This window comes from Myxine glutinosa, chromosome 11 (assembly GCF_964187855.1).
Source record: "Myxine glutinosa chromosome 11, kmMyxGlut1.1, whole genome shotgun sequence".
NCBI classification, from domain to species: Eukaryota; Metazoa; Chordata; class Myxini; order Myxiniformes; family Myxinidae; genus Myxine; species Myxine glutinosa.
The window spans coordinates 24,715,611-24,740,660 of NC_136271.1; the positions used below are offsets into that span (position 1 = coordinate 24,715,611).

Consider the following 25,050-nt stretch of genomic DNA (forward strand, 5'->3'; position numbering starts at 1 on the left):
TCGTCGGTTAATGCGTATCGACTATTCTGAGGCCGAGTACTCGTAGGCTTAGGCTACCGTACCGTCTCCGACCTTGTGGTTTTGTTTTTCTCTCAGCGATTCGTCGAATGCGCTGCAATTATTTTCGTTCTCTGTTTCGTCCCAGTCGTTCACCCCATACCTCCTTGTTTAATATCTCTCCAAAAAAAAAAAACCCCAAAAAATATTTCCTTCTCAGGGCTTATTCGTTTATTTGTTGTTCTTATTTGTTCGTTCATTCTTCGTTCATGTTGCTCGCGATCACGTGGTTAGAAATGTATAATCTCTCCCCTGAACAACTATTTTCTCTCATATATTATAACACCTTTTTCTTCTTCTCCTACAAAAGGATGCTTTTGTCTTGCTCACCAAATCTATTCATTCCAAAAAATATATATAATACCATCTCTTACAGTTCCTCCTTTCTACATTCCCTAAACTATCCAGAACTCCACCCCTCCTTCAGTGTCCTCAAACGTATTTTTGACTCGAAGGTCTCAAACACATTTTGCAAAAAATGTTCGTTTCCCATGAATCGTACACTTTTCAAAATCCAATCTCACCCCTCCCCTCCAAACCTTCCCCATCCCCCCTTCCCTCCAAAACTTCCCCATCCCCCCTCCCCTCCAAAGGTTCCCCATCACCCCTCCCCTCCAAATCCTCCCCATCACCCATCCCTTTCAAATCTCCCCCCTTGCCCCTTCCCTCCCCTCCCTCCTAAACTCCCCCCACACCCCTCCCCTCTGAGACTCTCCCTCGCTCCTCCCCTCCTAGACACCCCTCTCACCCCTCCTCCTCAAAGCATCCTCCCTGCTTCTTCCCCCTTCCAACTTTCACCTTCATCTCCCTCAACCTTCTGCCTCGCTCTTCCCCCTCCTCAAATAACACCTCACTGTGCCTCACCCAATCTCCATCAAACCTTTTGTCCGCCCCCATTCTTCCCTTTCTCCAAGCTATCCTGAAATCTCTGAAATCTCTGACACACCTTCAACAGCTCTCCCTACCTCTTCCTCCTCTTCCACATCTAACCCTACCCCTCCCCCCCCCCCTGTTCTGTACCCGATGCTCCCCCTTCCTCTTCATTGACGGTATGGACCTCAAACATCCGGGGCCTTCGCTCAAACTTGACTGATCTTTCCATACAGGTTGCTTCTGACAAACCAGATGTGATCTGCTTAACAGAAACTTTCCTCCTTCATGATGTCTCTGATGCCTTGGTATCTCTCCCAGGTTACTCCCTCCTCTGGTATGATAGACCTGAGCCTCGTCCTGGAGGTGGGGTTGCTATCTTTATAAAAAACTCTCTTCCTCACTCGCCCTCCACTGCCCTCTCTCCACCTCACCACCAGGAATCCCTTTGGCTACGGCTTCCCCTTCGCTCCCACCTTTTGTTCATATGTGTGTTGTACCGTCCACCAAACAGTGATGACTCCATCTACATCTCGCTGTCTGATAATATGGACCAACTTCTATCTACCCATCCCAACTCTCTCTTCCTCATATGTGGTGATTTCAATTGTCACCATGCCAGTTGGCTGGGTGTGGGTACCTCTCTCACCAGCCATGGCTCTTCAGCAAAGGACTTCTGCGACTCACTGGGACTGACACAATCTGTCAATTTCCCGACCCGGATCTCAGTCAATGGAGCATCTTCTCTTCTGGATTTGGTTATGACTAACTTCCCTGAAAATGTCTGCTGCTCTTCTTCTGCTCCAATTGGCTCATCTGATCATGTGCTTGTCAAAGTGGACATCTCTCTGACCATTCTCAGAGAGCCTCCTCAGTGTCGACGAGTCTGGCATTTCACTCAGGCCAACTGGCACTGTCTTCAAGCAGCCATCAATCATCTGGACTGGTCTCCCATCTCTACCGCCTCTGACATCAACTCATCCTGGGAATTCTTTCAAAGTAAATTGCTCTCTCTCATGCACAGATTTATCCCATCTCGTCTTCAGTTGTCATACCCTTCCTCCCGTCCATGGTACACGGAATCTTGTGGTGAGGCTGTTGCCCTGAAACAACTTGCTTTCGTCTCCTGGAAAGCAAATCCAACGGAAGGAAATCTCATTTCCTTTCACAAAGACCGAAACAAGTGTGTGTCCACCCTCAGGAGAGCCAGGAAACAATATCTCACCGTTCTCAAGACCGAACTCTCTTATCAGTCTCCCTCTTCCAAATCCTGGTGGCGTCTGGTCAAATCTGTTTCTGGTGTTTGTTCCCCATCCATACCCTCCCTCACCTCAAACGGCTTAACGGCTGACTCCGCACGTGAAAAAGCTGAATGCCTCAACTCTGTGTTTGCCTCTAAATCTTGTGTCCCAAACCCATCCCTCTCTGCACCCACCATACTCAGTCGTACCCAGCTGCTCCTGGACTCTTTGTCCTTTCCTCCTGACAAGGTGGAAAAGTTTCTGTCAACCCTCGACTCTGATTCTGCAACTGGACCTGATGGCATCAGCCCACGGGTCCTAAAATCATGTTCTTCCGCTCTTTCACTCCCTCTTTCTGTTCTCTTCACCCTCTCTTTTGCTCAAGGTCATCTGCCATCTGCTTGGAAACAGCCAACATCACCGCTTTGCACAAAAAAGGTGCAAAAACAGATCCTAGCAACTACAGACCAATCAGCCTTCTCCCAATTATCAGCAAAGTCATGGAATCCATCATTGCTTCAGATATTAAATCTTTCCTCTTCTCCAATGGCTTGATCTCTGATCATCAATTTGGTTTCAGAACTGGTCACTCTACTCTGGACATGCTGCTTCTGCTTTCTCAACAATGGATGGAGGTCCCCAACGCCAAACAGGAAATTAGAGCTGTCTCCCTTGACATTTCACGTGCCTTCGATACGGTCTGGCACCCCGCTCTGCTCACCAAACACTCCTCCTTTGGTATCCATAAAAATCTCCACGCATGGCTGGCGGACTTCCTCTCTGGTCGTAGTCAACGTGTGGCCCTGAATGGGTTTCTCTCATCTCCTCTTCCTGTTCAGGCTGGAGTTCCCCAAGGTAGTGTTCTGGGCCCTGTGCTTTTTCTGGTCTTCATCAATGATCTCTCTGACTCTCTTGAAAATCCTCTCTATCTCTTTGCTGACAACTCTACTCTCTGTCGCTCCATTCCTCATCCCTCAGATCGGCAGTCTGCAGCCTCCTCACTCTCTGCAGACCTGGACAAAATCACAGACTGGGCAAACAAATGGAACATGTCTTTCAATCCTGATAAATCTCACACTCTTACGATGTCTCTCCGAAAAGACCGACTGGAAAACCCTCCCATCCACTTTCTGAATAATCCTCTCCAAGAAGTTCTGTCACTCAAGCTTTTGGGTCTCACTATTTGCCATGATCTTTCCTGGGAAAACCACATTTCAAATCTGGCCTCCAAAGCCAGTCGCCGACTGGGCATCCTCCGTCGTGCGAAGTCCCTCCTTGGCAACACCTGAACTCCTCACCACATACAAGGCTTTCATCCACAGCTCTATGGAATACTGCTCTCCCCTCTGGTCTGGTGCTCCCGCCTCACACCTAGGTCTTCACGCTGTTGAAACCAAAGCGTTCAGAATCATTGGAATCTCCCGCGATGAAGCTAACTCCAAGGGCCTTTCACTCACTCACCGCAGGCAGGATGGTGGTCTTTCCGTCTTCTACCGACTCCTCTCTGGCCTTGCCCCCCCAGCTCTCTCTGGGCTCTGTCCCCCAAATATTCCTACAGGTCGCACAAGATCTGCCTGCAACCCTCTTATGGTTAAACTGCCAAAATCAAGACTTTCTGCTCACCTTCACTCCTTCATTCCTCTTTTCTCCCACCTCTGGAACAAACTCCCTCACTCTCTTCAATCCCACTCCACCCTCCAGGTCTTTAAAACAGCTGTTCACCACCATCTCTTATCCTCCCCCATCCAAAACCTTGATCTTTTCTACCCCCGCTAATTTCGGTCCCCTTGTGTTTTATACCTCACCCCCCCCCAGCCCCCCCTTCCCACGCCTCTTGCCCCCAAGCCCTCTCCCTCCCACACTTCTCCCTGCTCTCAAATGTTGTGGTTGTGTGCTTCCCCTTCTCTCCCCATCTTGTCTTCCGCTCCCTCTTTTTGTATATTTTGTTTGTCTGGTTGATTTGTTTGTGAAATAAATGTTAGCTCTTTCATGAGCCTCGATTCAGTATACAAAAAAAAAAAAAAAAAAAAAACCCAGCCCTTTTATGGCAGTAGAAAAAAACAGTGAAATAAAAATGATGCAAATGTATCACATTACAAACATAATAATTACCCAAGTAGCATGATGTTTGTGCAGACGAACATTTCCCAGATAAAAGTCATTCGCTTTGCCTGACATGGCAAAGTTAATCAAAGTGAAAAGGCTGAACATAATGCAACGATTGCTTATCATTGTACGTTATCTTCCATATTTATATATGTACATGAGAGTAAGAAAAGTGTGCCACTTTGGTGGAAGATGCCCAAGCAGGAATTCTATTGAATTCTGGATGATTTAAAAAAAACATGTACAATTCATCATCATCAATGTACCTAACTTTTTATAAGAGAGCGTCGATGCTGCTGAAGCAGCTTCTTTGCAAGGGTTATGCTTCAGTTTGCCATCACCTTCCCAGCATTTTCCATGCACTATCCTTTTAAATGCTGGTGTGCCAAGCAAGGAAGAAGCACGTAATATTTTAAAGGGTTACGTTTGACTCTGCTGGGGTTTGAACCAGTCTCCCAGATTCAGAGCGGATGCTCTTACTGGTATCTTACACCACCGAGTCTGGTTATTCTCAGATGACTTGATAATAATGGTGTTTGAACCTGAAACCCTCCACGGAGTTTGGATGCCATCCACATTAAAGTTGTTCTTAATCAACCACCTGTTAAGCAAAAGCTATGTTATAAGTATAAATGAAGCAGCTGAAAAGTTGCAACTATTTAATTTGGCCTGGCAAGAGTGTCTCCAATGAAGAGAGATGTAAATGCGTGATCTCGAGGCTGGGGAAGTTGAGCCAATGTATTTGCCATTGGTTGTAGTTGTCTATGCGTTGTCTATGCGTAAGGGAATTCATTTTCGTCCAAGTTGCAGCAATCCAGTGATATTACAGAATTTCCACTGCCTTCGTACGTGTAAACCAAACATACATCGCCGGCAGCAACTGACATGTCCGAATCCAACAACCTAAGGCTCTGTTGTGGGAGAGGAAGGAAAATTGGGAAAAGATGGAATGGAGGAAAAAAAAAAATCAGGAAATGTCACAGGCAACTTGGTACTGGAGAGTAAATTATTTCATTTCATTTAATGCACCCAAATGTTGTTAATTGCACCCATTTAATGCACCCAAATGTTGTGAATTGCACCCATTGAATGCACCCAAATGTTGTGAATTGCACCCATTTAATGCACCCAAATGTTGTGAATTGCACCCATTTAAGGCACCCAAATGTTGTTGGTTGCACCCATTTAATGCACACAAATGTTGTTAATTGCACCCATTTAATGCACCCAAATGTTGTTAGTTGCACCCATTTAATGCACCCAAATGTTGTTAATTGCACCCATTTAATGCACCCAAATGTTGTTAATTGCACCCATTTAATGCACCCAAATGTTGGTATTTGCACCCATTTAATGCACCCAAATGTTGTTAATTGCACCCATTTAATGCACCCAAATGTTGTTAATTGCATCCATTTAATGCACCCAAATGTTGTTAATTGCACCCATTTAATGCACCCAAATGTTGTTAATTGCACCCATTTAATGCACCCAAATGTTGTGAATTGCACCCATTTATGCACCCAAATGTTGTTAATTGCACACATTTAATGCACCCAAATGTTGTTAATTGCATCCATTTAATGCACCCAAATGTTGTTAATTGCACCCATTTAATGCACCCAAATGTTTAAAAAAAAACATTTATGAAAATTATATCTAAAGGATAGTAGTCACATGGAACACAACTTTAAAAAGTAAAATTTCCCAAAATGAAAATGATGGATTTCACAATATTTTCAGGATAACATTGAGATTGAGCAGCCTTCCAAATAAACTTGAATTTTACCCAAGTCCAACTATCTGAGTTATCGTTTTCAGTTATAAAGTCAGAGAAGTACAATCGTCTGTTACTTGAATTGAAAGGGGCCATCGACAATTTACTCGGTGTCCCAGAGATCCATCCACTTACGCTCCCTTCCTCAATTTTCACTTACCTTCCTCACTCCTTGTTTCTTTCAATTCCTACCACTTTTTATTCCCTTCCTCAATTTTCCTATCCTTCCCTTTCTTCCTATTTACCGAGCGTTTATGAAATTATTTTCTCAACTTGCATGTCTATCTGCATATAGATGCCGAATTGAGATATTGTAGAACTTTTTCACTTTTTTTGTATAAAAACTTTTGTACAATTTTTTTTGTATAACTTTCACTTTTCACTTTTTTCACAGATAACTTCTAGCAGTGTCCATGTGTTTTATACCTCTCCCACCCTGCCTCCCCCCCTTCCCATGCCTCCTCCCTCCAAGCCCTCACCTCCCACAGATCTTCCGTTGTCCCTGTTCTCTGCTGTTGCACTTGTGTGCTTCCCCCTCTCTCTCCCCATCTTGTCTCCCGCTCCCTTTATGGTATGTGTTGTGTGTCCGTTTTTTGTGTGATTGATGTTAGCTCTTACACGAGCCTCGATCTTGTATACAAAACAAAAAAGAAACTATTATCATTTTTCTATGTGTGGTTCAAAAATTATTCATGTGGGTATTCTAAATTTTATAAGCAGCGAAGACTCGTCAAACAGCACTAAGGTACACTGGATATTTTAAAAACTGAACACTTCACTGTTGTTCATATATTTAGACTTTTGATTGTTTATCCAGATTACCGGAGTTAAGAGTATGACTGATTTGCAAGGTATGCAATGAGCTGCCAGGGTGGCCTAGAGGTATGCACACTCATCCCTGAACCGTCAAGCCTCGGCTGAAACCCCGACCGAGCTCAATACTGTCATCGCAGGCAAAGCGATTCATCAATGTGTGTGCCGTCCCTCAGATGGACGTTAAAAACTGTGTGTCGGTCTACCAGGATTAGTTGGTGAGCATTAGAGATCCCACGGTATCCTCCATGAAGATTAGGTGAGCTACCGCCAGCACCCTGAAACAAATTCCAAATTCGTCCTCTGACGTACACAGAGGCTGTTGCATTAGCGGCACAGCCAATGATGCCAGTCAGTCATGTGCTGTTTACGAAAGAGGAAGAAGGAAGGTATTCCATCGAAGAAGAAGGTATTCCATCAAAGGAGGAGCATCTGACTTTATCTGGGAATAAAGGAAATGCCATAAATTCCTGCAGTTGTACCATTCTATTATGGGACTGAGCTGCTTTGAGGTCAATGTTGGTTGAGTGACTGGTTTAAGCAAAATCTGAAACATATCCAGATCCAGATCTACATGTTTGAAGTTATAATTGTGTTTCTTTTTCCAGATACAACTCCACTGGTGTTTCTGCATTGGTTCAAGATGTTTGAACTGCTTTTGTCCTTCTCCAAGCTAATTCAGCCACATTAGGCTGAATTATTCAGGCTGTGAAAATCTACAATGGGCTGAAATATGAAGGTTGCTGGATTCCTTCGGGTTAGCTTCAGGGCAAGGGCCTAAAAAAGACTGATAATTGTTTGTTGAATTTTCTCGAAGTTGCTCAAAACTGCAGCTCTAATATGTCTTTGGATTATTCCAAACTAGCAGAAGTACCCGGCATTGCCGGGCGGGGGAGGGGAGGGGGGAGGGGAGGGGAGGGGAGGGGAACGGGGGGGAGGGGAGAAGAGGGGGGGGGAGGGAAGAAGAGGGGGATGGGGAGGGGGAGAGTGGAGAAGAGGGGGAGAGGGAGGGGGAGAGGGGAGAAGAGGGGGGGATGGGGAGGGTGAGGGATGGGAAGGGGTGGGAGGGGGAGGGGGAGGGGGAGAGGGGAGGGGTAAGGGGGAAGGGAGGGGAAGGGAGGGGAGGGGGAGAGGGGAGGGGTAGGAGGGGAAGGAGAGGGGTAGGAGGGGAGGGGGAGGGGAGGAGGAGAGGGGGGAGGGGGGAGGTTACATTACACCGATTTACATTGAAAACTGCTGAAATATGTACGCAACTTCAACTTAGCACAGTTTAGTAAATACTCGAGATAAATCCATGCGGTAAAAGATTGCTGCGAGTTGCTAAGACCTACGACTTAGAAATTCCACCTGGACACACTTCAGGGGGCACTTTCAAAGGGGAGATGTGCTTCTTCTTTCTAAAAAATATTTTAGGTGTGGTATAGACACGATATTTGCATGCATCGGTTTCAAAAATCGAGCAAATATGGTAAATATTACTCACGTGAAACCAGGATCCGTCTCGGTGGTAGCCATGAGTGTGTAGATGTCACATGATCAGTCATGAAGAGTGGTTAAGTCCAAAATATGACATACCATGGCATAAAAACGATTTGCCCGCAAAGCAGTGCACCGCAACGGCGGTCGCAGAGTGGCATGCATAGCGTAAGTAGTGCGCGCAGCGCCCCTGGCGGAATTACCGGTCCCTATCAAAGACATTTAATTCATATCGCACAAAATCGACAAAAATCGACACAAAACACGATCGCTTTTCGCTCTGAATTACGTGCAAACGTGTGACGGAAATCACCATCGCCCAGCATCGAATGCCAACTAAGATGGCGCCCGGTAACTGCATCTCCACCTATGTGGAGTGAATGGCAATGGTCACATCACGTGATCGCTCTGAGCGAATCAGTCTAGCAGCGGGGATGGAACATCACGTGATCGCTCTGAGCGAATCAGCGAGCTGTTCTGACACTGGCTGAGATTAGCGGATACTTCGCTGAAATGCGCTGAGGTAAATATGAATAAAAAATATGCATCGTCAAATATTTTGAGGTCAGCCATGTTCGTCCCAGGCTCAATGGCCATGTCTCTGCCAAATATCAAGCACGTGAGCCTCTCTGTTTCGGAGTCTATCGGTAACATTACACACACACACACACACACACACACACACACACACACACACACACACACACACACACACACACACACACACAAACTGTTTTATATATATAGATAAAGCTTGGGATTATGGACCAGTTAGGTCTTTCCTAAGTGTTTTCAAGCCAAACTAGCCCTCCCCCCCTACCCTCTGATCTTCATGTTAATTCCTCAAAATATTCTTAAAATGTCTTATTGATACATTCCTATATATATATATATATATATATATATATATATATATATCTCCCCATCTTGTCTTCCGCTCCCTCTTTTTGTATATTATATTTGTTTGGTTGATTTGTTTGTGAAATAAATGTTAGCTCTTTCACGAGCCTCGATTCAGTATACAAAAAAAATATATATATATATATACATATATATATATATATATATATATATATATATATATATATATATATATATATAGATATATGTCCTCACAACGACTCCTTAATTACTAACCAGTCAATTTCAATACCGTCCGTATCCTTACACTTAAACAAAGAGATCTATCATACATGGAGACGGCATGAAGCTGGAGGTGTGAAAACATTTTGCTACCTAGGAGACATGTTGAATGGAGAAGGTGGATCAGACTCGGAAACGGTTGCTAGAGTGAGATGTGCATGGAAGAAGTTTCGGGAACTGAGTGGCGTGCTGACGAGGAGGGGAGTGTCGTTGAGGCTGAAGGGAAAGGTGTATGCTGCATGTGTGAGAAGTGTTATGATTTTTGGGAGCGAGACATGGGTCATGAATGTAGAGCAGCAACGAAGGCTGGAAAGGGTGGAAATGCGAATGGTTCGATGGATGTGCGGAGTATCGTTGAGAGAGAGGAAGACAAATGATGAATTGCGAAAGATGATGGGAATAGAGTCTGTGATGGATGCTGTGGAGAGAAACAGGTTGAGATGGTTTGGTCATGTGTTGAGGAAGGATGAAAGTGACTGGTTGAGAAGAATGATGGAAATGAATGTAGAAGGAAGTGGAGGACGGGAAGACCGAGAAAGACTTGGCTAAATGTGGTGGACGAAGAAATGTGGGCAAGGGGGTTAAACAAGGGGAGATGCAGAAAATAGGGCAAAATGGAGAAGATTGTCATTGAGCCCACAAGGCTAACCCCTGCTCTAGCAGGGAAAATGGCCTTAAAATGCCTGTTGTTGTATACTTATATTCTTCATAAGGGAAGTGCCCCCATGCCTGCTATCCTCTCACACCATCGCAAAGTAATAAATCTCTCTGCAGCTCAAACATTGTCCTTACCTCGTTGACAAAGTACTCGGTGGTGTCACTTTGAGCTGTGCCCATTTGCTCGGCGAAGTTGTAGTTTTGATGTTCTACCGCCGGATACAAGCGATCTTGAACAATGGCATTTCCAGCAGCAAACTGCATCTGCAGGTCCAACCATCATCAGCAATACTCCAAATCCATTATAACGAAGCATTACTCTTACTGGCATCTCTTGTAATATTGTAAGCCGCTCCCAAAAGTACAGCGTAACACCATCTCCTCATCATAGCATCCATAACTGCTCTCCTTTGCAATTGAAATGAGTGTGATGTTGCATACATTGTGGTCAGGACGTGGAGAGCTTACCTGCTGTTGTCCATACTGCCCCGCAAGCATCTCATTAGACTGCCATCTTTGGCTGTTGTTTGCCAATGTGGTGATGCCCAACATACTGCCCATGGCCATGCCATTTTTTGTAGCCATTTCCATACTCACTGGTTGGGTTTGGAACTAATAATGACATGTGCAGATTTCTATGGATCAGTTGCCCAGTCACTTAGAAAAGCCAAGCATAACTTAGAAGATGTCGAGGACTTACGTTCCCATTAGGTTGGGTATGAGTAACTTCATCCATGACATTGGTCTCAGCAATCATGCCAAAGCCGTGCCCTCCAGCACCTCCGCTCATAGAACTACCAGCAGCTCCATCCATAGCACTACCAGCGGCCCCTCCACTAGCATTCATGGACATATTCTACAGAAATGAACAAACAAGATGGAATTTGAGTTGCATAACTTCTGCTGAATGGTGTTCGCGATTAGAATGCTTGCTCTCACACAGCTGTGTGCGTTATCGAAGCAATAACTACCAAGCAATTGATCACATATATCTTCATAAAGCATTTTGGTTTGATTTTTCACTTAAAATGTTTAATCACAGATGGAAAATGTTTTAAAGATTGTCAAAGAAGTTAGAGGACGCGGTAGTTAAAATTTAAGCCTGAATACATATCTATATATTCACCTGATTGGTGGTTGTCGTCTTTTCTATGGAAATATCTTCCTGATACTTTCCACCACTCACTGCAGCAGCACTTCCTTTGCTGTTTGCTGCTGCCCCAGAAGATGCTCCACCAGCCGCACCATGAAGTAGTGGCACAGCTGAGCCAGGAACCTGACGCATTTACAAAAATCAAAGCTTTATGTTACTTTTCTTGCTCTGATGATGAGGGGTCAATGACAGAAACGTCAGCTTCTCCTTGCCTCCCAGAGCACTTAGCAGACCTCAAACAACGTCTTCTTGATTTCATCCATTATGCTACCTGACCGCCGACACATATCAACACCACAGCCTTCACCAGCAAGACTCTATGTAACCCTCCTAACTTTCTATGATTTGTTGCACTTTACCACCTTATCATTTACATTCAACTACATACATCTTATTTGTATCTACAACTGTATTGACTGTAGATCGTTGTTAGCAAGAGTTTTATTCAATCATAGTAATCATGGTCGCCGAATTTCACTCCAACATATCAATTTGTACACCAACCACAAACTTATATATCAGTTGAGTTAGTGAAGAGTGGTTTACATTGCCAGGTGGTGGAGATAATTTCAAAGAACATTATGTTGAAACATCAGCTGTGCCAAGGACCCACAATCAAGGACATGTGAACTGATGCCAGCTATACCTGGTGTTGTACTTGCCTTCGATATGTTGCCAGATGAATCTGGTGAAAGGCCCAAAGTGATTGGCTTCTCAATCGGGCGGTATATTGCAAAACCTGGTAACGTCTTAGCAGTTCCCAATTTGCAGCAACACAACAACAGCAACAGAGCTGTGATGAACACAAATAGCACGTTACACCTCCATTCACTCCCCCTTATGCTACATTGCATGGGCTGGAAGGATAGCTTAGAGGTAGCACATTCTCCTTTGAGCTGCCTATCCTGGGTACAAATCTCAGCCCAGCTCTAAACTGTCACCGTGGTGTTTCACAGGGAGGACGAGGCATTAATGTGTGCGTAGTCCATCAATGTGTTAATGCATTAATTAATATCCATCCATCGGAACTGTTCACAGCATCATTCGAAAATAGTAGGCCAGTTATTGTCGGCACAGTGGCAAACTTCAAATTATTTTCTCCACCCCAAAGACAAGAGGAGTGGCAACCCAGTCTTTGCACCTTGCCTTCTCTAACAATTAATATTTAATGTTGGACACGCATCAATGGCCTAGCAGCTATGGGACAAGAGGGATGGAGGGATGCTATATTATATCATATCCAACTTTCGCTACTCCTTGCACTATGTTTGATGTTAAATAACTCGTCACTGTAACACTCACCCAGCAACAGCAAGCCGAGGAGCCCCGCAAGGATTCCAGGAATGGCGCCGGCTGAAAGGCCCCCGCCTCCTATTGGAGCGACAGCCTTACAGTCTGCCTCATTTTCATTGTCCTTACACTCGATTGCTTTTATGGTCAAGTTTCCATTTCCTGACAGGCCCTGGTTGTCTTGCACAGTTATGGGCACAATATACCTTCCCTTTGGAATTGGGCCATTGTTGTGCACAAGCAAGCCCATCTTGCCTAGGATGGGGGAAAAAATTGAATAGGTCAAAATTTGATTTCATTTCTACCTTAACATACGAGATGTGCCCCTTCATATAATTTCTCAACCTCCTCTTCCTCAACCTTGTTTTCTCATTTCCCCCTTCTCATTTTATCATCTTTCCCATTTCTCTTATTTTTCTCAACATTACTCTCAATTCTTCCCCACTCCCTTTGCATATACTATTGAATGCATCAAAATAATTGTAATATTAATAGCATGGTGGATTATCTACATATGATGATCGTCTGAAATACTTCATGATTGTTCTTTTATTAAGTTATGCATTGAAATTCAATCAGTTTGGCCCGTTTTAAGTCTCACATTTGACTCCTGCACAATCAAAGCAGCAGAAAATGGCCAAACTTGCCAAAAGATGGTTGTATGGAAGGCGACCATTTTTCAGCCATCAAACTCATAAAACTATTTTGTTGCAGAGATGTTTAGGGAAATACTGACTATGAAATCCAGTAGTTTGTTTGCATTACAAGTATATTTATAAGGAAACACAACAACATTTTACAGCTAACTACTTCCGTCAACTAAAATGGCGTTCCTCAACAGCAGAAGAAGAAGCAGCAGCATTACCTTGAGTGTTAGACAAGTACCACTTCCGCAGCATCTCGTTTGGCAGTGTGAATTTAAATGGACCTGCATTTTGACCAGAGTCGTCGTCTTTGACATTCACCACCATTTCGGTCACTGTGTCTGCGCAGATACACCTTGTGCTGTTGACGAGATACGGTCTGTTGTCGTTCGTATCCTTCACAATGATTAACATTGTTGCTGTACTTGATTGCTTCGTAACTGCAACACATGACAGGAAAGAGACAGCTCCTTAAACAGGTGTTATACAGCATCATGTTGATTAGAACACTTTTACTTTTGACGGTCCATACGCTACATGAAAGACAGCCATTAAAACACAAACATGTTTTAATGACACGTACAATACTACACCATATGTACAAATGGTATAGGAAAACAAATGGCCACCCATTCAAATGTACACAAAATTATACACTTAAAAACTACTATAGAGTGAAGTCATATGCATTTAAAAGCCATACTGTTTATTCTCAAACGTTTTAATAGCTAACAAGAATGAAAAATTACGTCAGAATAAACTCTGACGGAGACGTGGGAAGCAGACTGCTGCTACCACAGCTGGCATAGTCGGCAGGATCTTGTCGGGAGGGGAGAGAGACGGTTCTTTGACTCGGTGGCAGCAAGGTCCAGGGCCCTATTAACAGGTGAGATCTTTCTCGCAGTATCAGTGACTTTTTTGCTGCCGCCGAGGGAAGGGGCCTGTCTTGGCTGATTCCCGGCACAGATCCAAGAACTAAGCTGCCCACACAGCTGCTAAATTACCATATCGAGAGATCGCAAAACTGCGGATTTGTTCATCCACAGAATCGTTGATAAATGCCATCGTACCTAGCACAATAATGGCCGAAGCAATTACAATGATTTGAATGGGAGGAAGTGACATTCTCTCTTGGGTATTCTACCCATATCATAAAAAAATTAAGCAGATTTATATATGTATACATATACATATATAAATGGAGGAGAGTGTCTATATCGCACAAAAAAGTTAGTCGATGAAAAAATTGGTATGTGAAAACAAAAAGTGAGCTTTGTCTACTGTAATGCCATGGCTTGCAAAAGCAGCCTAAATAGTGTTCACGAAATGGTGGTTCACCTCGTTAATCATATTCAAAAATGGGGTTATGACACACCCAAACTTCCCCGGCCTTGTGATTAATTAATGAAGTACACAGGCATTTCTCACTTCTTTTGTGGAGCCCTCACAAAATGGCTTAAGCACTCCAGCAAACACTCCAAAGAAATGGGTGATAAGGAACGGCTGGTTGGCAAACAATAGCAAACTGATTGCTTCTGGTTGAAATGGCCGAGGAATTATAAAAACATCGATGTCAAGCAGAAAATCATGTGGAAATCACTGAGAGCAGACAAATTAAAAAAAGGGTGTTATAACATACCCAAACTTCCCCAGCCTTGTGACTAAAAACAAAAAGGAAGCTCTGTCTACTATATCATCATGGCTTGCAAAAGCAGACCGAACAGCATTCACCAATCACTAGATCTGGTAAATTTGTCAGATTTCACTCCAGATTTGCACATTATTTCATCTCCAGGATCCAATCCTCATATCCGAATCCAGATTTTGATGATAGGATTCAATTATGTAATGATAATCGATCATATTTCCAAGGCAAGGCACATTTGAGGAGGCTGAAACAAAATGGCGGCTTAAGAACCCAGTGAGGTGCAGTGAGCTGACCCACGATGGCGGGCCGCCATATTGGTAAGCCACCATAATCGGGTTTTTTTCTTATGAGCACCTCGTTAGTCATCTTCAAAAATGGAGTTATAACACACCCAAGCACCCAGTTTTCATCCTTGCAATCTGGTGGAGGTCCAGGTGTATGCGTGCAAAGTTTGGGGCCGCTAGGTTTCATGGTTTTGGAGTTGTGGAGGAGACAGACAGACGGACGGACCGACGGATGGACACTGACTTTTATTATTATAGATATATATTCATACCGCAAGGCTAACCCCCGCTCTAGCGGGGAAAACGGCCTTAAAACTATCATTCATACAGTCACGTGAAAAAGTAAGTACACCCCATGTAAAGTTTTGACTTTTTCAACATATTTCAACATACAGCTATTTGATCTTCATTTCAACAATATTGACAGATAAAGGTGATATAATATAACAAATATAATGAAACATTTACATTTTGTAGTCCATTGTATAATTTAAATAAACAAATGCAAATTTCGCATTTGGAAAAAGTAAGTACACCCTTGGCTCTAATCGGTGGTATTGCCCCCTTTGGCAGAAACAACCTCAGGTAGGCGTTTCTTATAACTGTCTGCCAGTCTCTGACATCGACTGGGAGAAATTTTTGCCCACTCCTCCATGCAGAATTCTTTCAGCTGTGCCATGTTTGAGGGGTTTCTTGCATGCACAGCTCGTTTCAAATCCCCCCACAACATCTCGATGGGATTTAGATCCGGGCTTTGACTTGGCCATTCCAGAACCCTCCATTTCTATCTTTTCAGCCATTCCTTGGTGGATTTACTGGTATGTTTAGGGTCATTGTCATGTTGCAAGGTCCACCTTCGGTTGAGCTTCAACTTTCCGAAAGATGGCCTCACATTATCCTCAAGCACCCTCTGGTACAATGAAGAATTCATAGTGGATTCTATGATGGTGAGCTGCCCAGGCCCTGATGCAGCAAAGCTGCCCCAAACCATAATATTTCCACCACCATGCTTTACAGTTGGTATCAGGTTCTTGTGATCAAATGCTGTCTTTGGTTTTCGCCAAACATGTCTTCTGGTACTGTGGCCAAATAGCTCTACCTTTGACTCATCTGTTCAGAGCACATTGTTCCAGAAGTGCTGGTCTTTGCCTCGGTGTTCATTGGCAAACTTTAGTTTTGCCCTGATGTTCTTTCTGGACAGCAAAGGTTTCCTCCTGGCACACCTCCCATGTAGATCAAATTTGTGCAGCCTCTTTCTAATGGTAGACTTGTGCACTTTGATATCAACGGTGGCAAGAGCTACCTGTAGATCCCGTGATGACATTCTGGGGTTCTTAGAGACCTCTTTCAGCATCTTGAGGTCTGCTCTTGGGCTGATCTTGCTGGGGCGGCCTGGCCTGAACAAGTTGGCAGTTGTTTGGAATCTTCTCCACTTGCAGATGATCTTCCGGACAGTCAAATGATTGATTTCAAATTGTTTGGAGATCTTTTTAAATCCCTTTCCAGACTCGTAGGCATCTATAACCTTCTTTCTGAAGGCCTCAGAGAGCTCTTTTGATCTAGGCGTGGTGACGCCGCACACTTCAACAACAAAGAGCAAACCAAACTAAATGTCTGAGGTTTAAATAAGACAGGTTCCTCCAATATCTTCTCTAACGATGTTCTAATCATTTGCACCTAAGCTGGTGCGCCTGATTCTAATTTTAGGTATTTGAAGTAGTGATAAATGTAGGGGTGTACTTACTTTTTCCACATGCGAAATTTGCATTTATGTTTATTTAAATTATACAATGGACTACAAAATGTAAATGTTTCGTGATATTTGTTTTATTATATCACCTTTATCTATCAATATTGTTGAAATGAAGATCAAATAGCTGTATGTTGAAGTATGTTGAAAAAATCAAAACTTTACATGGGGTGTACTTACTTTTTCACATGACTGTATATTAGAGGGGGGGGGGGTTCAAGACATACGTAGCCATTCTAGAATTTTTAAAGTTAATCAGAATGGATTTTGTGTTAATGATCCATGTTGTCAAATAGATTTTATTTTCTGTAGCAGAGGTAGTGGCGTTGGTGCTGCCAAAGCAGTTTCTGGGCATGGGCTATACTGGGTGGTTTGCCTTGCCTTCCTAGCATTATTCCAAACAGGAATTTGGAAGTTGTTTATGGTGCCGGCGATAGCTTGCCTACTTTTCGCAGAGGGCACCGTGTTATCCTTAACGTCCACAAGCTAATGCCAATAGACGGTACACCCAGTTTAACGTTCATCCGAGGGACGGCACACGCATTGATGAATCACCCTGCCAGTTTCTTATCTGAGTCGGGATTCAAACCCAGGGTTTAGACAGTTTGGAGGGGGAGTGAACTGTGGTACCGATTCTTGAAGTCCGCTCGGTTAACTTGAGTGTTTGTCATAATTTTCTTGCTAGTATTGTTGGTAAAGTGATTGAGATTGTTACTATGAGTGGAGAGAAGGAACATTTATATACTATAGTACCAATGATTTATAGTTTGGTTTTAAAGGCAGACTGTTTGAAAGTGGGAATGCAAAAAAAAAATCCCTACTAGCTAAAGTGAAGCGAAAGCTTTTGGTGTTGCCCTACATAAGTGTTGTAGGGCAACACCAAAATGTACCACCGGAGAGAGGCAGCTTTAGTTGCCAAAAAGGCTCAAGGCAGCAGCACATATAAATAAAGTGAATGCACTGGAAACACAAAAAAAAACTCGTTTTGTTGTTATTGTATTGTTAGGACAACCTCTGTACTGCAGATAATGCTTTTGCAAGTTCAAATACACCCACAACCACATAGGCTATGAGCCAAAGGGGTTGGTCGGTACCATACAGATGGAGTAAGGCTCATTGTGATTTTTACCAAGATATATGTCCCTAGATATGAAAAAAAAGTGATAGCAGTGTATAACTCTCGGCCATCTCTGTGTTATCACCCGAAATATTATTATACGCCTGCTTCGCTTCGCCAAAAAATGTGATATTTGCTAAAATTGGAATAAATATATGTTTTTAAGGACCACAGAGTGCCAATAATTTGCATACTGGATGCCAACTAATATAGTAATAGAAAATAGAACATTTGTGGGGGTTATTTATCAAAATATTGATATAATGACAAAAAATATGTTAAATTTAGTGAAAAAGTGGTCGAAATCGCTTCGAGTTCAGAATTCACATTGTACATTTTTGTCAATATTTCAAAAATGAAAACTCCCAGAGTAACATTTGACCCCTCAAAATCTTCGCAAGGAACCACTGCATTGGAATATATCATTACTTTGTAATATGGTGGTTGTTTGGGGCACATATTTTGGCAAAGTTCAAAATATGTTCAACCATACCCCCTAATTTTGATATTTTGGAACGAAACATAGCTTTTGAACATTTTAGGTTTATTCGTCTACTACTTTTGGTATCTCAGTGTAATTTTTGGTATTAGCTAGTATCCTAAAGTAGGCTTGTAACATCAGCTACATTATATTTCACAATGCATGCAAACCTGCTCCACACTCTAGGTTTATCATGATCTCTCGAACAAATACGCCTTGTTATTATACAGTATTATTACCAATCAATTTTTAACACAATTGACACAGATTACAGGCATATAAAACACATACTAAATAATGCTTAGAAATTGAACCTATCCTTTTATGCATCGGGCTACTTTAAATTACAATGAACGTCATACATATCATACTTAAATCACTTAACAGAAAATAAATGTCTGAAATGACATCACGAAAGTGTCCCTCCCTTTAGATGCGCAGCATATTTGGCTCAGAATCCGTATTCTTGCTCCTTGTCAGATGGATCATCCTCGTCGAGGCTGTCGTCGTCTGGCTCGACAGACAATGGCTGATTGTCGCAGGCGGCAAGTTTATACATGTCTGTACATTTCAGTCCATTGGCAATGCAGACACAACTTGGTAGCTTGCAGCTCCTGGAACAATTACAGGCCAACAAATCCAGAAGAGCCTGAGGTGCTGCCTGTCCACTCATCCAGTCCACAGCCAGAGTTGTTCCATCCTGATCATCCCATTTCCATCCTTTTCCAACTGGACTGGGGGTCATTGGGTGCCTCTGAAGGCTTCGTTTCCAAATTGCTGCCTGGTAATTGGCCCGCTGTACGTGTTTTCGGAAGCAGTCATTGCATGGAGGCAATTGGTGGCTTTCAATCCCGCCCTTCTTTGCACAGAATAGATGGTATCGAAGGCTATTAAGTTCCTTTGTTTTCATTTTTGAAATATTGACAAAAATGTACAATGTGAATTCTGAACTCGAAGCGATTTCGACCACTTTTTCACTAAATTTAACACATTTTTTGTCATTATATCAAAAATTTGATAAATAACCCCCACAAATGTTCTATTTTCTATTATTATATTAGTTGGCATCCAGTATGCAAATTATTGGCACTCTGTGGTCCTTAAAAACATATTTATTCCAATTTTAGCAAATATCACATTTTTTGGCGAAGCGGGCGTATAATAATATTTCGGGTGATAACACAGAGATGGCCGAGAGTTATACACTGCTATCACTTTTTTTTCATATCTAGGGACATATATCTTGCTAAAAATAACAATGAGCCTTACTCCATCTGTATGGTACCGACCGGTCAATTTGGGGGGTCTGGCTCATAGCCTAACATCTGTGCATGTTAGCAAAGCACGGTGGCTTGAACAAAGCATGGCTTGAACAAAGCATGGCTTGAACAAAGCATGTCTTGAACAAAGCATGTCTTGAACAAAGCATGGCTTGAACAAAGCAGTTATGATCTCCAAATAAAAATGAGGAATTTCATACCCCAATACCCTTTTGACAACTTTCCCACCTTCATCAACAACAATGAACGTAGCTTTGTACACGCCATCTTTCACGTATGGTGATTCTCGATCCAGGTCCTTCGTCAGTTCAACCTTGCCGGTCTTTGGGTCGACCTTCATGATGCCAGCTGGATCATGACCAACTATGTACCTGATGAGTCATGTCAGAAGGTGCAAGTGAAAAAGGGTAGGAAGAGGAAAAAAAAACAATAATTATCTGAGAGACTGGCAGGTAAGATGTTGTTGTTGTTTTTTTGAAAACTTTTCTTTATATTCACTCTTGTTCTGAATTGTATCTTGACAATAAAAACTTGGAGGAATTCATAGACCAATTTAAAGAGCGATTTTCAAGGCCAACCCAAACCCGTCACCTCCTTACTTAATGGCACTGCCGGTGCTGCCAATGCTTGACCCCGCTTGCACTGGTGATGTTGCTTTTAGCACAGCCAAAGTTTTGTTCTTTGCTATGCCCTCTGAACGAGTCGTTTTGATGATTGTTTGCTCAAACTTGGGGCGTTCATCGAAGTCGAGTACATGATAAATGAACTGAAGCGTTTGACCTTTTGTATCCGGACTCGAACTTTGGTAAGATTCAATATTGCTTGTAACAATGGTTAGTGACGATGCTTGTGTTGCTTCATGGTTAGGGATGGTTAGGGACGATGCTTGTGATGCTTCATGATCAAAAGCCTGTGACGTGAGACAAACAGAAGATAAGGGTCAAATTATCCATTGGTTGACAAATAATAGGACATATATTTATTTATTTATCTGACAAATAAGAGGACTGCATGGTGATTGCAAGGATCATGTGACATCACTTGCAGAACAAAAGGGTACGAGTGATTTTACCTTGATGACAGTAATGATTCCTTCATTCGTCAATGGATCTGTTTCTATTTTGAAGTGACCACCCTCATTGCCACTTGTGATCCGATAATTTGCTTTCCATGCGTCACTCCCTTTGGAGTCCAGGTCTGTGACCTTCACCCGACCCACTTCCATGTTGTTCATGTTTTCCTGGATGTTGGCATGTAACTGCTCGCCAAAACAGTGACAAGTCGTTCACAATTCAGCAATCTCTAGTGCTTATTATACATTTTACATTGTCTTATTTGAGTGTTGTATTTTAAGATAAATGTAAAGATGTGAATGATGAGAACAACTACGGAGAGGAAATAATACACAAAGCAAAACATTAAAAACACTTCTGAATAAGTGTCTATTTTTTGCAACAGGTGGTTAAAACCAGACCTTATTTGTGACGAAAACTGGCATGTTGTCATTCGCGTCCTGCACATTCACCGACACCTTCGAGGTGCTGGTCAAGCTTGGTTTTCCATTGTCAAACACCTTGACCATCAGGTTGTAGAATTTCAATTTCTACAATGCAAATGAAGCTCAGTTCAATCATTCGGGCACACTCGAGCTGGTTTCTATAAACTCATCCAATATACTCTATCCTCCTGAATATGGAAATGAAAACCAAACCCAGTGGTATCATGGTTAAAGGGTCTGCTTTGAGTCTGTGAGGTCAGCGGTTGAGAAACCCGGCTGAGTAATACCAAAGACTTTCAAAAAAAGGTACGAGCTGCCTCCTTACTTGATGCTCAGCCTTCAAAAAGGATAGAGCATGGACAAACGACCATTATAGCACTCCTGTGTTGAAGTTCCTTGTAAAGTATCTCATATTGTATTAATTCATTCACATTATTGAGGAATGCTCAATTTCAGTGAAATTTGCATATTAAGCTCACCATGCCACATCAGCTTTGATGTTATTGGAACGTTTTGTAAAGATTTGCGAAAAATGTTCGATTATATAGTTTTTTCAGAATCAACATAATTACACAACAATTTCATTACCTGAGGAACAACGATGACTAAGCGTATTTCTGCAGGTATTGGTCTAACTCTAACACTTGATCTTATAGTAAGATAAGGAGGCAAAAGGTCAAGGAGCTAAACAGTCCTTTGACCTTTGGCAAGCCAATGTACTGGACTGTGCTAAAGGAATGTTGGAAAAAAAAAACCCCTTAAGTAATGCACTGCTTAAAACAGATACCAGAGAACATTGCAAAAAACAAAATTTGTGTTTGTGTGCTTCCCCTTCTCTCCCCATCTTGTCTTCCGCTCCCTCTTTTTATATATTTTGTTTGTCTGTTTGATTTGTTTGTGAAATAAATGTCAGCTCTTTCACGAGCCTCGATTCTGTATACAAAAAAAAAGAAAAAAAAGAAGTAATTAGGAAGTTCCAGGAAAAGCAACAAAATAGCTCAAAAAATAAAGTATTGCGAATAAGAACATCTAAAGCTAATTCTAAAAATAATCTGGAAAATAATCTCTGTCGTTTTCAAAACAAGAGTCAAATGAAGATGTTACTTTACATACTGGGCCGATCTTTGTTCTGCCATGGAATATCCGGTCCAGGAGATTATAACCTACAAGCAGGAGTAAGTACCCCACATTTCTCGGTGATGTTCTAAATCCCGTTGGCATTTTCAAGAAATCAATTTGGTATTTTTTTCCTATTTTTTGTAGGTGCCTAAAACATTTCCCGACACACATCCACTAAGGAAAAATTTTATTTCATATTATAATGTAACACACAATAATCGGGGATACTTTAATATTACCTTTCACATAAGTAGCTATACAGGCTCAGGTACGAGAGTGATTTTTTTTAATCCCCCAAAAAATCGAACTTTTTCCCAAATCTTCAATTTTCTTTGCCTAAAACACTCCCTGACACAGTGATGAACCTCTGAAAGTTTGATCAAGATCCGTAAAGCCATTTCTGAGAAAGTGGCGTCACACAGACACACAGACAAACGGCTCTCTTATAATATAGACTGGGATGATGCATTTGGAAATACAACACCTCGTATCGTCTGCAATCCCCTCGAGTTAGTCTGTTGCAAATGAAGTGAAGTTGCAAATTGCGAGACTATGTCGTTCATTGTTGGGAACGCTATTCTTGATCCTTCCACCTAAACTTGAGCATGTTTGAAGCCAGCCCAAAACTGCACTCAACACACTGTTTGACTTCTTTATCAAGTTCCATGTCATTTTCCTTTTTTTAGTTTCATTGTGTTTTCTTTTGCTTGATGCATTTTTCTTTCTACCCACAAACCCTCAACTATTCTGACGTTTTCTTCGTCTTCAACTGCATCCAATATGGTTTCCATTTTTTCCTCTAATAACAAAGGCAATTGTTTCTCTCCCAGCACTTCCTGAAAATCTTTTAAGAAAAAACAAAATTGGGATAAAGTTGGTTTGCATCAAGAAAGATTGGTTTCTAGCTGATAAACGTTTACCAAAAATCTTGATATAATTTGTGCATGAACAATTGTCTTTGAGAAAACAAAATTACAAGTAAATCGCTCAGTGATATCTGAAATCCCTTCGTTACACAAAAAGATTGGTTTATAGCTCAACAATCAATTAAAGATGCTTGCTATGAGTGAACAGAAATGGAAAATGAAAGTAAATGTTTGGATGTTTTGCAGGGATTATAAACGCGAAAACAATAACCCTCCAGATACATCCATTAACTGGAATGGCACTCAGTAGAGAGCATACCTCCGCCTGGCTGGCCTTATCATTCAATGGTGAAGAATCACTTTAAAAAAAATTATACTAGCTGGATCCGGATTTCCATCAAAATTGAATCGATAACCGGTCCACCAAGTTTCGTCCAAATCCCTCCACAACTTTGAGATATCCTGCTATGTATCGTTTTTGGCCCAATCTCCCAATGGTGAAAAATCACTTTAAAAATTATACTAGCTGGATCCGGATCTTCATCAAAATTGAATCGATAACCGGTCCACCAATTTTCGTCCAACTCCCTCCACAACTTTGAGATATCTTGCTATATATCGTTTTTGGCCCAATCTCCCAATGGTGAAAAATCACTTTAAAAATTATACTAGCTCGATCCGGATCTTCATCAAAATTGAATCGATAACCGGTCCACCAATTTTCGTCCAACTCCCTCCACAACTTTGAGATATCTTGCTATGTATCGTTTTTGGCCCGATCTCCCAATGGTGAAAAATCACTTAAAAAATTATACTAGCTGGATCCGGATCTTCATCAAAATTGAATCGATAACCGGTCCACCAATTTTCGTCCAAATCCCTCCACAACTTTGAGATATCCTGCTATGTATCGTTTTTGGCCCAATCTCCCAATGGTGAAAAATCACTTTAAAAATTATACTAGCTGGATCCGGATCTTCATCAAAATTGAATCGATAACCGGTCCACCAAGTTTCGTCCAAATCCCTCCACAACTTTGAGATATCCTGCTATGTATCGTTTTTGGCCCCATCTCCCAATGGTGAAAAATCACTTTAAAAATTATACTAGCTGGATCCGGATCTTCATCAAAATTGAATCGATAACCGGTCCACCAATTTTCGTCCAACTCCCTCCACAACTTTGAGATATCTTGCTATGTATCGTTTTTGGCCCGATCTCCCAATGGTGAAAAATCACTTTAAAAATTATACGAGCTGGATCCGGATCTTCATCAAAATTGAATCGATAACCGGTCCACCAAGTTTCGTCCAAATCCCTCCACAACTTTGAGATATCCTGCTATGTATCGTTTTTGGCCCAATCACCCAATGGTGAAAAATCACTTTTAAAATTATACTAGCTGGATCCGGATCTTCATCAAAATTGAATCGATAACCGGTCCACCAATTTTCGTCCAACTCCCTCCACAACTTTGAGATATCTTGCTATGTATCGTTTTTGGCCCGATCTCCCAATGGTGAAAAATCACTTTAAAAATTATACCAGCTGGATCCGGATCTTCATCAAAATTGAATCGATAACCGGTCCACCAAGTTTCGTCCAAATCCCTCCACAACTTTGAGATATCCTGCTATGTATCGTTTTTGTTCCCATCTCCCAAAGGTGAAAAATCACTTTAAAAATTATACTAGCTGGATCCGGATCTTCATCAAAATTGAATCGATAACCGGTCCACCAATTTTCGTCCAACTCCCTCCACAACTTTGAGATATCTTGC

The 25,050-nt window shown here is 42.1% G+C and overlaps 3 protein-coding genes across 3 annotated transcripts in view; all 3 read right to left on the reverse strand.

Annotated features, from left to right (window-relative positions):
- LOC137436505 (cadherin-13) overlaps window positions 1-25,050 on the reverse strand; it is a 677,612-nt gene that overhangs the window by 560,740 nt on the left and 91,822 nt on the right. The gene's annotated exons all lie outside the window — the stretch shown is intronic.
- Window positions 1-25,050, reverse strand: part of LOC137436100 (DDB1- and CUL4-associated factor 11-like) — a 193,879-nt gene that overhangs the window by 81,611 nt on the left and 87,218 nt on the right. The gene's annotated exons all lie outside the window — the stretch shown is intronic.
- Window positions 4,400-25,050, reverse strand: part of LOC137436506 (cadherin-like protein 26) — a 30,115-nt gene continuing 9,464 nt past the window's right edge. The window contains exons 6-17 of the mRNA XM_078786494.1: window positions 21,262-21,390; window positions 20,860-21,045; window positions 20,387-20,697; window positions 20,016-20,158; window positions 13,449-13,667; window positions 12,596-12,838; window positions 11,956-12,086; window positions 11,267-11,416; window positions 10,841-10,996; window positions 10,609-10,752; window positions 10,276-10,404; window positions 4,400-5,185 (exon numbers count right to left, since the gene is read on the reverse strand). Coding sequence (XP_078642620.1) covers window positions 5,048-5,185; window positions 10,276-10,404; window positions 10,609-10,752; window positions 10,841-10,996; window positions 11,267-11,416; window positions 11,956-12,086; window positions 12,596-12,838; window positions 13,449-13,667; window positions 20,016-20,158; window positions 20,387-20,697; window positions 20,860-21,045; window positions 21,262-21,390 — 2,079 coding nt within the window. The 3' untranslated portion in view covers window positions 4,400-5,047. The remainder of the gene's footprint in view (window positions 5,186-10,275; window positions 10,405-10,608; window positions 10,753-10,840; window positions 10,997-11,266; window positions 11,417-11,955; window positions 12,087-12,595; window positions 12,839-13,448; window positions 13,668-20,015; window positions 20,159-20,386; window positions 20,698-20,859; window positions 21,046-21,261; window positions 21,391-25,050) is intronic.